The sequence below is a fragment of the Passer montanus genome, unplaced genomic scaffold (assembly GCF_014805655.1).
Source record: "Passer montanus isolate IOZ18808 unplaced genomic scaffold, ASM1480565v1 scaffold25, whole genome shotgun sequence".
Taxonomy (NCBI): Eukaryota; Metazoa; Chordata; class Aves; order Passeriformes; family Passeridae; genus Passer; species Passer montanus.
In genome coordinates, this window is record NW_024367149.1 from 11,682,525 (window position 1) to 11,694,148 (window position 11,624).

At 60.1% G+C, this 11,624-nt stretch overlaps 1 protein-coding gene across 2 annotated transcripts; it reads right to left on the reverse strand.

Annotated features, from left to right (window-relative positions):
* Nucleotides 1-593: 593 nt before the first annotated feature.
* On the reverse strand, nt 594-8,647 carry SLC35D1 (solute carrier family 35 member D1). 2 transcript variants are annotated; one of them, XM_039711296.1, is made up of 12 exons: nt 8,483-8,647; nt 7,690-7,723; nt 7,492-7,578; nt 6,976-7,043; nt 6,239-6,310; nt 5,391-5,459; nt 4,987-5,089; nt 4,497-4,589; nt 2,368-2,435; nt 1,853-1,931; nt 1,608-1,690; nt 594-1,056 (listed from the first exon to the last, which is right to left on the reverse strand). In XM_039711296.1, the coding sequence occupies exons 1-12, from the start codon at nt 8,584-8,586 to the stop codon at nt 948-950; spliced, it is 969 nt and encodes a 322-aa protein (XP_039567230.1). In that variant the 5' UTR covers nt 8,587-8,647; the 3' UTR covers nt 594-947. The 2 variants fall into 2 exon arrangements, with proteins under 2 accessions (XP_039567230.1, XP_039567231.1); XM_039711297.1 differs by lacking the exon at nt 6,239-6,310 and adding an exon at nt 6,105-6,176 and having other exon boundaries at nt 921-1,056.
* Between the last annotated feature and the right edge of the window lie 2,977 nt (nt 8,648-11,624).

Here is an 11,624-nt window from a genome sequence, read left to right on the forward strand (position 1 = left end):
TTTGAAAATCTCTGAACACTGCCCAGTGTTGTACAATTCCTTTCTTTTAGTGGGTCACAAACCCAGGGTGATTCATTCCGTGGAAAACAAGAATTATGGGGCCCCCTGTAGTTGCCAAAAAAGAAGATTCAAGTCCTTGTGCCTCTTGCAGGGGTGGGGGCTGCAGCCCTTGCAGATTCCCTGGATGTGCTGTGCCAGGTGGGACAACCTTGGCTCTCCTGTGACCCCAGCAGCTCCTCCCTGGTGATCTCCCCAGTAAGGCAGCAGCTTTCCCAAAGGCAAGGCTGGATCCAAGGGAGGCTGCAGAGCTCAGCAGGGCAGGAAAACCCTTCCTGCTGGGAATGTCGCCGAGCCCCGGCAAGACAGGGGTGGATGCAGGGCTCTGACAGACCCAGGAGGGCAAACCCAGCTGGGAAAGTGGCTTAATGGACCAAACAGACAGAAAACCAACAGAAAACAGCTACAAGTGAAGTCCAGAGAGCAGTGAACATTCCTCCAGGAGGTCTTGGCCCAGCCCAGGAGCAGCTCCGGGCATTCCCAGGGCATTCCCGTGCTCCAGAGGGAGCGGGCTGGGCACGGGCTGGGCACGGAGCCTGCCCAGCCTCCCACCCCGCTGGGATCTGCAGAGGCAGGGATCCCGGGGAGCAGACCCAGCCAGGGACAGCCCTGGCACACCCTGGCAGCAGAACTGCCAGCCCTGCCCTGCCCTGCCCTGCCCGTCTCGCTGCCAACTCCCGGCTTGATTAGAAACCCGTTAATTCCTCCCGATCAGGCTTAATTAGGCTCATCCTCCCCCCACCCCGCGCAGGCTGGGTGCATCTCCCCCAGGATTTGTGAAGGCAGCAATCTCAGCTGTGCAAATCAAGAGCACGCCGGGGCTCCCCGCGCTCTGCCCGCATCAGGCGAGCAGAAGAGGTCGGTGCCAAAGCCCAGCAGCCTCGCCCTGCTCACACCGAGCTCTTCCCTTTGGTGTCCATCTTGCTGCCAGCATCGGGCTCCTTGCTCAGCTGCTCCTCGCTGAAGGTGATGTAGGAGTACACCAGGCTCCCAGCAATACTGCAAGAAGCCGGGGGGCAGGGGGGGATCAAACACACGGCCAGGAAAGGGCAGAGCCACCCATCTCCAGCAGAATTCCCAGCTGTCCTCCCAGACACGGCGGTTTTGTTTTGCTCCAGGTCTGTCCCACTCCCAAAGGGATCCTGCTGAAGGACAGGAGAGACTCCCACAGCCCACCCCAAAAAGGAGACCCTTCCAAAGCTGAATAATAAGAAATAATCCCCAAATTCTTGACATTGAAATAATCCCCCCAAAAATAATAATGGAAATTAAATAATCCCCAAAATTCTTCTTTTGTTGCCTTAATTCCATGACTCTGCTTGGCAGCTCAGGGAAAACTCCATTTTCCTGCTACAATACCCCTGTGGATTCTCCTGGCTTTAAAACAAACCAAGTCTGGGAGCATCCCAAAAACCTAAGCACAAAGCACAAAACCCAAGCACAAGCACAAAAAGACCAAGTACAAAAACCCAAATCCATTAAATCTGTCAAATTGTCCCAGTTTCACCCCAGTTTCCACTTACAAATCACAAATAAACCTCTGCTCTTACCTGATATTTAGACCAATGAAGTTCATCCATGTAAAAATATAATCTCCTCCAAAAAACATCCCAATATAGGTTACTAAAATATTCTGCAAAGGAACAAGATGGGAGGAACAAACAGCCTGAGACACAGCAACGTATGGGAAAGGGAATTTATGGAAAAGGGAATGCAGGGGGTGGAACACGAGGGGTTAATGCAATTCCCAAGGGATAACTGAGGGGCTTTTTTGGGAGCAGGGAATGCCACTCACCTTAATGCAGCCAACTATTGTAGTTGTAAGAGCAGAGTTGTACTGAGTGCAAAGAACTGTGGAATACATCAAAATAAACCTGTGGGAAAGAGCCAAGATCAGGGCCAGCACCTTGGGAACCACCTCATCCCACCACCCTGGCCTTGGGAACCACCTCATCCCACCACCCTGGCCCTGGGAACCACCTCATCCCCCCACCCTGGCCCTGGGAGGGGTCCTTGGGAACCACCTCATCCCACCACCCTGGCCCTGGGAGGGGTCCCATCCTTCAGGGAATGAGCTGAGCCTAAGGTTCCTCCAGCCCAAAGCACTCCAGGATTCCAGGATCCATTCCCACCCTTTTTCCCCACTTTTTCAGCTAAACCTGCACTGCAGGAGGGTGGGAGATAATCCAGAGCTCTCAGGAACGGTGTCCCGGGCAGGACTGGGGGTTTATGATGGATTTCAGTAACACCAGGGCAGCACCCCCAGTTTCTGGGATGGAGGAGCCTGCCCTGCTCGCAGCTGGTCCTTACCCCATCACACAGGAGAGCGTGAACTGCACGAGGAAGAAGGAGTCTGCCCAGCCCTGGTACTCCACTGCCTGCAGGAACAGCAGCTCAGAGCCTTGCCAAGCACACACAGCTCCCAGCAAGGCAAGGAACAGCCCCCCAGCACGGCCTGGCACCCCACAGCAGGAAAAACCAACCCCGTTCCAGCCCGGAATGACATCCCAAGGCTGGGCATCCCCACTGGCAGCACCTCCAGCCCCAGCAGCCGGCTCATTCCCTCTGGAAAAGGCAGGGCATCAGTGCCACAAGCCCTCACTCCCTGTCTTTTCCAGGAGAGGCCTCTCCCAGCTGGCTGCTCCCCAGAACTGGATCATTTTGGAATTCACTCCCTGCAAACCACAACTCTCATCCCAAGGGAGCTGTGACCTGGAGACGCTGCCCAGAGGGGCTGGAGGCAGCCTGGATTTCAGGGAAGGGCTTTCCCCTGGGCTTTTGGGGTTTGGGGAGCGTTTGGAGCACCCCTGAGGAGAGCTCAGGGGCCTCACCCAGGAGCCAGGCTCTGCCAAGGTGCCCAGGGACAGCACCCCAGAGCCAGGGGCACACAGGGACACACAGGGAGGTGCCTCTGGATGTCTGCAGGACCTGGAGAGGGGCAAAGGCTGCCCAGGGAACGTCTCCATCCTCGGAGACACCCAGAATCCAGGTGGAGCCCCAGCCCCAGGGCAAGAGCTGCTGCCCTCACCCCTCCCGGCTGGGCAGGGAATGCCTGGGGCAGGGAACACCCTTCCCAGGGACACCGAATTCCCCAATTCCTGCAGCTCCTCCAGCCCCTTTTCCCCAGGAATGCTGCCCAGAGCAGGATGTGTACCTGGGGAGCCTCGGAGGGGGCACAGGGACCCCAGAGCCACAGGACAGAGGCCCCAGCCCCCCGGGTTCTCCCGGAGCTGCCAAGGCGGAGTTTCCTGGCAGCAGCCCCGGCACACAGCACATCTTTGTGCCGCCCAGAAAGGAGTTTATTCAGGGCAAAAGCAAAGTCAAAAAAGCCATTTCCCTCTCCGGGCTGAACAGAGGCTGCTCACAGCAACGTTCTCCTGCCCAGGCCCAGCTCCTGCTCCTAAATGAGCACTTTTATCCCAAATCCAGCCCCGGGAGCTGCTCTGGAGGGGGGGCTGAGCCACCTTCCCCCCCTCTGCCATCCCTGCCCAGCTGGCTCGTTATCCCTGGGCCTTAAGCTGCTAACGAGGACAAAGCCACCAGGCTGGGGGACACAGGGGCTGGCAGGGGACACACAGCCACCCCCGGGGTGGGCAACACCTCCAGCCTGGGGAGGACAGGATTTATCTGAACTCCCTGCACACGGAAATTTCCAAAAAACAGGCAGGAAAAGGGAATTTGTTGCTCAGCTGCACATCAGTGAGTGCAGCAACACAAAACCAATTAATAATAATAATAGTAATAATAATAGTAATAATAATAGTAATAATAATAGTAATAATAATAGTAATAGTAATAATAATAGTAATAATAATAATAATAATAATAATAATAATAATAATAATAATAATAATTATAATAATTAATGATGTCATGTATACAGGACCACAGGTAAATAATTATAATCACAGTAATAATAAAGAATAATGTCATTAATACAGAACCATAGATGATGATGATTAATATTATTAATATTATTATTATCACATCATCATAACTATTATCATTACTATTGTTATTTTATTTATTTATTAGCATTATTAATATTATTATCATCTCCAAGATCACAGGCACTACAAGCAAAGTGAACCCACAGAGCAACTGCACAAAACTGCCCCAGCGAGAGGGGAAGGGCAGAAAAAGAAGCCTGAAGAAACTCATTGATGCTAAAATTACTCAGCTTCTCTAAATAATATTTGAGTTTCCTTCTTGCTCTCCACTTCCCCATTCCTCAGGCGTTACAAAAACGCCCGAATGGAGCAACTCTGTGGGTTTAAACTCAACGTAAAAGTTGTGCTCCCTTCTGCTGAGGGGGTTTTGGGGCAGCCCCCCCCAGGCTGCCCAGGGAACAGTCAGTGTGCCCAGCCCCAGGGGTGTGGGACGGGTTTGGGGTGTGGGACGGGTTTGGCTGTGGGACGGGTTTGGGGTGTGTGTCCCACCTTGTGCGCGTCCCCCGTGACGAAGGCGATGGCCAGGGTGGGCAGGATCATGAACAGGGCGTTGTAGTAGAGCAGGCCGTACTTGCCCAGCTCCTGCAAACAGGACACGCGGGGCTGCAGGGGGGGAGCAGCCCTGCCCACGCTGCCCCGCAGCCCAACCCACCCGGGCTTCTGGCATCTCAGGAACTCCAGCCTGCTCTGGGGTGCGAGGAACCCCAAGGCTCATCCAGTGCCCTGGGCAGGGACCCTCACTGCCCCAGGCTGCTCCAGGCACTGCAGGGATCCAGCTGCTCTGGGAATTCCATCCCAGCCCCTGCCCAATATCCCACCCATCCCTGCCCTCTGGAAGCCACTCCCTGTGTCCAGTCCATGCCTCGTCCCCAGTCCCTCTCCAGATTTGGGGAATGGGATGGCTGAGTGTCCCACTCGGCCCTCACAGAAACCAAGCCCAAAATCCCAACATCCCGGAGGAAGGCAGAGCCCATCCCACCTTGGAATCCAGCTTCTGCTTCACGTAGGCACCGTTTGCAGCTGTTAAGGCGTCGTTAATGAGGATAAAAATGTATCCCTCCAGGTCGAATGCCAGGTCAGCACTGCAAGGGCAAAACCTGGAGTTAAAGCTCTGGCTGTGCAGGGGAAGGGCCCTTCCAGCTTCTGTGCAGCCAGCAAGCTGTCAGGAAAAGCTAATCCTGGGAGGAGGGGTGGGATTTGGGTCAGGAAAACATTCTTTCCTACCAGAGAGGACAGGGGGAAAAGTCAGTGTTTAATGCCTCTGTTCTTGGGATCCAGCACAGGGAAAAGTCAGTGTTTAATGCCTCTGTTCCTGGGACACACCAGGGAGCTGCACTGCCCCTGGCATGGACCCTCTGGGATCTGGGGATGGGGACAGCTCACCTGGCAGCCACAAATGCACCAAAGATCATGGCAAATACTGTCATCTGAATGCTCCAGGAAAACTTCTTCCTGGGAAACAGAGGCAGCAGGACACGGCATCAGCCACTGCTCAGACCCTGGGAGCACTCTGAGCAGGGAGGGGATTTTATTGCTGAGGAAAGGGGGAAAAACCCCAACCCAACCCCAACCTGACTGCCAGTGAGTGAAGGCATTTCAGACAATGATCTCTGAGGTTTCTTTAGAGGATAAAGAGCTCAGCCTGCAGGAGCTGGGAGGGCTTTGGGCTCCCTGCAGGAGCTGGGGCTGGCACGGCACCCTGCACCTCCCAAAGTGGAGCCAGAGCAGCTCATCCCTCTCCCAGCCCCACATCCCCCTCTCCCAGCCCCACATCCCTCTCTCCCAGCCCCACATCCCTCTCCCAGCCCCCCATCCCTCTCTCCCAGCCCCACATCCCTCTCTCCCAGCCCCACATCCCTCTCTCCCAGCCCCACATCCCTCTCTCCCAGCCCCACATCCCTCTCTCCCAGCCCCACATCCCTCTCTCCCAGCCCCACATCCCTCTCTCCCAGCCCCACATCCCTCTCTCCCAGCCCCACATCCCTCTCTCCCAGCCCCACATCCCTCTCCCAGCTCCCTCGGGAAGGGATCCCAGCTCCTGCCCCCGCCCCCTCTCCTCCCTCCCTCCCGGAGCCGTCCCGGGCCGGGAGCACTCACTTGAGCAGGAATCCCTCGGCAAACATCGTGAAGAGGATGGAAAACCTCCGGAGCACCGTGAACATGGGCAGGCTGCGGGGCAGGGCCGGCGTCAGCGGGATGTGGGATCACAGCAGGGATATGGGATGGGACACTTGAGCAGGAATCCCTCGGCAAACATCGTGAAGAGGATGGAAAACCTCCGGAGCACCGTGAACATGGGCAGGCTGCGGGGCAGGGCCGGCGTCAGCGGGATGTGGGATCACAGCAGGGATATGGGATGGGAGCAGGGATATGGGATCACAGCAGGGATATGGAATGGGAGCAGGGATATGGGATGGGAGCAGGGATATGGGATGGGAGGAAGGATATGGGATCACAGCAGGGATATAGGATGGGAGCAGGGATATGGGATCGCAGCAGGGATATGGGATCGCAGCAGGGATAGGGGATCAAAATAGGGATATGGGATCGCAGCAGGAATATGGGATCACAGCAGGGACATGGGATCAGCCTGCCCCTGCCCTCAGTGAGGAATTCCCTTATGGGAATGGCACTGCTCCCACACCCCCTTAGATCTGAGCCTGCCGGGATGGGGACCCCAGGGACACCCCTGAGCCCCCCCCGTGGATGAGGGCAGACCCCAGGGACACCCCCGAGTTCACCCCATGGATGAGGGCCAGCCCCGTGTCCCTCCCTGCCCGCGGGGAGCATTTGGGAACAGCACGTGGCACATCCCGCGTGGGCAGGGAGGGAGGGAAGGGAGGGAAGGAAGGGAGGGAGGGAAGCGCGGCCCCGGCGGCTCCGGCCCCACCACGCTGAGCCCGGCCCCGCAGGGCTCCCGGGAAGCCCCGAGGAACGGGAACCCTCCCAGCAGGAAAGCCTTCCCTACTTCAGCTTCTTGGTGCTGAACAGTCCCGTGATCTGGTTCCCGAAGTACAGCAGAGGCAGGGGAAACGTCTGCAAAGGACAGGGATGAGCTGCGGGAGCTCCCGGGCAGCCTCGGGGGATGAAAACTGAACGGGATTACTGTGGGATTATTGCCGCCCGGCAGGGAAACCTTCCCTCACACTCACACACATGGAAACCTTCCCTCACACTCACACTCACACTCACACGTGTCCCGGAGCTGCAGGACCCCGGGAATAGGCACGGGCATCCCAAAGAGCCCTGGTGGGACAGGGACCCCGGGGCTGGGAAAGGAGCCCGGGGAGGGGAGCTGGGTCCTTGGAAGGGGATTCGGGTGCCGGGAAGGGGATTCAGGTGCCCGGGAAGGGGATTTGGGGGCTGGGGAGGGGATTTGGGAGCCCAGAGAGGGGATTCGGGTGCCCGGGGAGGGGATTCGGGTGCCCAGGAAGGGGATTTGGGTGCCCGAGGACAGGATTCGGGTGCCAGGGAGGGCTCTCACCCGCCGGGGGATGTGTCTGTCCAGGTCAGGGAACTTGACCACCCGCAGCGCCTTCCCCGCCCAGAGCACGGCCACCGTGGCCACCATCTGCAAGAGAGCAGGGCTCACCCGGGGCTCAGCCAGGGCTCAGCCAGGGCTCACCCGGGGCTCAGCCGGGGCTCACCCCGGGCCGGGCGCGGGGACACGGGTGCCACTCACCTGGCCCAGCCCCACGCACAGCGAGGACGGGAACCTGCGGGAGGACAGCACTCGTCGGGGGGTGCCACGCCGGGGTCCCCGGAGCACCGGGACCCCGCGGGACGCCCAGGCAGGGACAGGACGGCGGGGGCGGCACGGGGTGCCACGGGCCGGGAGGGACCGGACAGGGGGGGACACCGGGGGTACCGAGCGCAGGGACGGGGGGATGGCGGGGTGCCGACCCCTTCCCACGGCCGATCCCGGGGGGGATTCCCGATCCCGGGGGGACTCCAGATCCCGGGGTGGGGGGGTCACGATCCGGGACGATTCCCGATCCCACAATGGGGGTATCCCGATCCCAGGGTGGGGGGTCCCCGACCCGGGGGGTCCTGGTCTCGGGAGTTTCCTGATCCCAGGGTGGGGGGGTCCCGATCCCGGGGCGACTGCCGATCCCACAGTGGGGGTATGCCGGTCCCAGGGGGTACCCCGATCCCGGGTGGATTCCCGATACCGGGGATACCCCGATCCCGTGGGTACCCCGATCCCGGGGGGTCCCGATCCCGTGGGTACCCCGATCCCGGGTGGATTCCCGATACCGGGGATACCCCGATCCCAGGGGTGTCCCGATCCCCGGGTGGATTCCCGATCCCCGGGTGGATTCCCGATCCCGTGGGTACCCCGATCCCAGGGGGGTCCCGATCCCGGGGGGATTCCCGATCCCGAGGGGGTCCCGATCCCCGGGGTGTCCCGATCCCCGGGGATTCCCGATCCCGTGGACACCCCTGTCCCGGGGGTCCCGCCGGCGCGGCCGTACCCGTAGGTGGTGAGGACGCTCTTGTTGAGCACGACGATGAGGAAGGAGCTGAGGCCGTAGAAGGCGGCGGCCAGCAGGCGCAGGCAGAGCGGCGGGGCCGCCATGCCCCGCTCCGCATCGCCGCGCGCGGGGGCTCCGGCGGGGGCTCCCCCCTCGGCCGCCCCCTCGGGGATGGGGACAGGGGAGGGACAGGGATAGGGGACAGGGGATGGGAACAGGGGAGGGACAGGGATGGGGGACAGCGGTGGGACAGGGATAGGGGATGGGGACAGGGATAGGGGACAGCGGTGGGACAAGGATAGGGGAGGGGACAGGGATGGGGGACAGAGATAGGAGATGGGGACAGGGATGGGAACATGGTATAGGGGACAGGGATGGGACAGGGTGCAGGGGATGGGGACAGCGGTGGGACAGGGATTGGGGGTGGGGACAGGGATTGGGGATATGGTACAGGGGACAGCGGTGGGACAGGGATAGGGGTGGGGACACGGTATAGGGGATGGGGCAGGGTATAGGGTGGGGACAGGGATGGGGGACAGGGATGGGGGACATGGTACAGAGGACAGGGATAGGGGATGGGGACAAGGACGGGGACATGGTACAGGGGATGGGGACGGGGATGGGGACATGGTATAAAGGACAGGGATGGGGACATGGCACAGGGGACAGCGTTCAGGGGTCGGGACACGGTATAGGGGATGGGGACATGGTGTAGGGAGCACAGGGATAGGGACAGGCACGAGGACATGGCACAGAGGTGGGGACAGGGATGGGGACAGTGATGGGTGGGGTGGTGGCACAGGGGCTGGCATGGGGACATTGATGGGGGTGGGACGGGGCTGGCGTGGGGGGCACGAGGAGGGGACGGGGGCGTGGGTGAGGTGACACACGGGGTGGCACTGCCCGGGGGCACTGCAGGGGCCAGGGGACACCAAAGGCGTGTCCCGTGTGCGGGCAGGGGCACAGGGCCCCCTCCCCCGGGCACGGCAGAGGGGTCAGACCGCGCTGGCACGGCCCTGCCCGGTGCTGCCCCGGGCTGACCCCGCTCGCAGGAGTTTGGCACCGGCCCTTCCCTCTCACAGATTAAATCTTCCCCTCCGGGCCGTGCTCCGCCAAGTGGAAAAATCCCAAAACAGGGCGGCTAGGAGCACAGAAACGCCTCCGGCCTGCGGGGACTGAGGGCTGGGGACAGGGTGACACGCACAGCTCGCTGTCACCGCCGGGAGCCCGCTCCCTCTGCCCCATGCCGCGGGGCACAGCTCGGTCCCTGTCGGGGACAGGACACGGACACAGGGACAAAGCTGCAGCCAGGGGGGAGCTGCCCCGCTGCTGGGGGGGGAATGGGGATGGGGATCAGCTCACCTCGGGAACAGCAGCAACCCCATAAAACCCGGGGTGATTCGGGCTGGAAAAGCCCTCACAGCCCATGCTGCCAAGGCCACCCCATCCCTGCCCATCCACACGGCTTTACCCCCCCCGGGCCGGTCTGGGATCGCTCCCGGAGTGGGGAGGGAAGGCAGGGGACACACATCGGCCGTGGCAGCGTGGCAGCCCCTCTGGGATGGGTTATTCCCGGAGAGAGGAGGGAGCAGCAGGGCACACACATCGCCCCTGCCCATGGCAGCGTGGCAGCCCCTCTGGGATGGGTTATTCCCGGTTTTCCCGCTGCCATGACCTGCCTGGCCGCACGTTCCCACTTCCGAGGGGCTGGCACGGCCCCGCACGCTGCCCTGGCAGGGAGGGCGATCCCTGCCCGAGCTCTCCCCGGTTCGTGCCCGTGCTGCCGGCCCCGAGCGGGGCTGAGCCCTGGCACGGCTCGCAGGAAGGACAAAGTGACTTTTAAAGTCCGGGAGCAGCTCCTCCTTATCTCGGCTGCCCTTTTACCCCAGCCAAAAATCACAGCGAACCCCTTTGACATTGGCGTCACCTTCCTGTTCCTGCAGCTGTCCCCAGCCCGGCTTGGGGACATTCACTGCTCCAGGGCAGAGAGAACCTAACCCTGCCCGCAGCGTGCCAGCGGCGCGGAGCGAGCAGCCCCTTCCTGTCCCCGGCCATGTCCCTGTCCCTGTCCCCGAGCCCCACCGGGGACAGGGAGGCCCCCGTGGGGACAGGGACAGTGCCCCCAGCCCCGGCTCAGGTGCCACCGCGGCAGCTTCAGGATCAAAGATCCGCGTGTCCCCTCGCAGCTGCCAGCAGGGCGAGAGGGCTCCGAGCCTGTCCCTGTGTCCTACTGTGTCCCTGTGTCCCCCTGTGTCCCACTGTGTCCCCCTGTGTCCCACTGTGCCCCTCTGTCCCACTGTGTCCCCATGTCCCTGTGTCCCCTGTGTCCCACTGTGTCCCCCTGTGTCCCACTGTGCCCCTGTGTCCCCCTGTGTCCCCCGTGTCCCTGTGTCCTCTGTGTCCCCGTGTCCCCCGTGCAGGGAACCCCCAAAAACCTCCAAATCTAAACCCCCCAAACAATTCTCAAAAAATCCCGCAAAATTCCCCCCGAATTTCCAGATTTTCCAAAAAAAAAAAAAAAAAAAAGCACAATTTTTGCCCCTAAACTCCCAGAATATTCCCTAAATCTCTCAATTTTTCCCAAAACTACAAATTTTTCCCAAAGAATTCCCATAATTCTCCCCCAAATTCCAAATTTTTTCCTCAAATCCCCCCCCCCAAATTTTCCCCAAAATTCTCTCTAAACTTCCCAAATTCCCTTCTCCAACCACCTGAATTTCCCCCTAGAACTCCCAAAATCTCCCAGTTCCCGAATTTTGGGACTCAGGGGTGAGGCCGGGGCCAGGGGGTGGGGTCAAGCCTGACATTGCTCCCAAAAATTCCCCAAAACTCCCATATTTTTCCCCAAGAAAAAGTCCCCAAATATTACAGTAAAACCCCAAAAACTCCTCCGAATTTCCCCCCAAAAATTCCCAAATCTACCCAAAATTTCCCCCCAGAATCCTTGGGGAATTTTGGGGGCCCTTTTTTGGGGATTTCCTCTCTGAGGAGGGACTCTCTGCGGGGCACCGGGGTGGGTTCCACCCCTGGATGGAGGATCACAGATCCTGCATGGTTTGGGCTGGAGGGGGGCACAAACCCCTCCTTGCCCCACCTTGTCCCAGCCTGTCCAGCCTGGCCTTGCCCGCGGCAGGACCCGGGG

Coding starts and splice junctions, on each gene's coding strand:
- SLC35D1 (XM_039711296.1), bottom strand. CDS start 8,586: ATGGCGGCCCCGCCGCTCTGCCTGCGCCTGCTGGCCGCCGCCTTCTAC. Junction 7,579..7,689: donor TGTGCGTGGGGCTGGGCCAG/GTGAGTGGCACC, acceptor GCTCTCTTGCAG/ATGGTGGCCACGGTGGCCGT. Junction 5,460..6,238: donor GCCGAGGGATTCCTGCTCAA/GTGTCCCATCCC, acceptor TCTGTTTCCCAG/GAAGAAGTTTTCCTGGAGCA.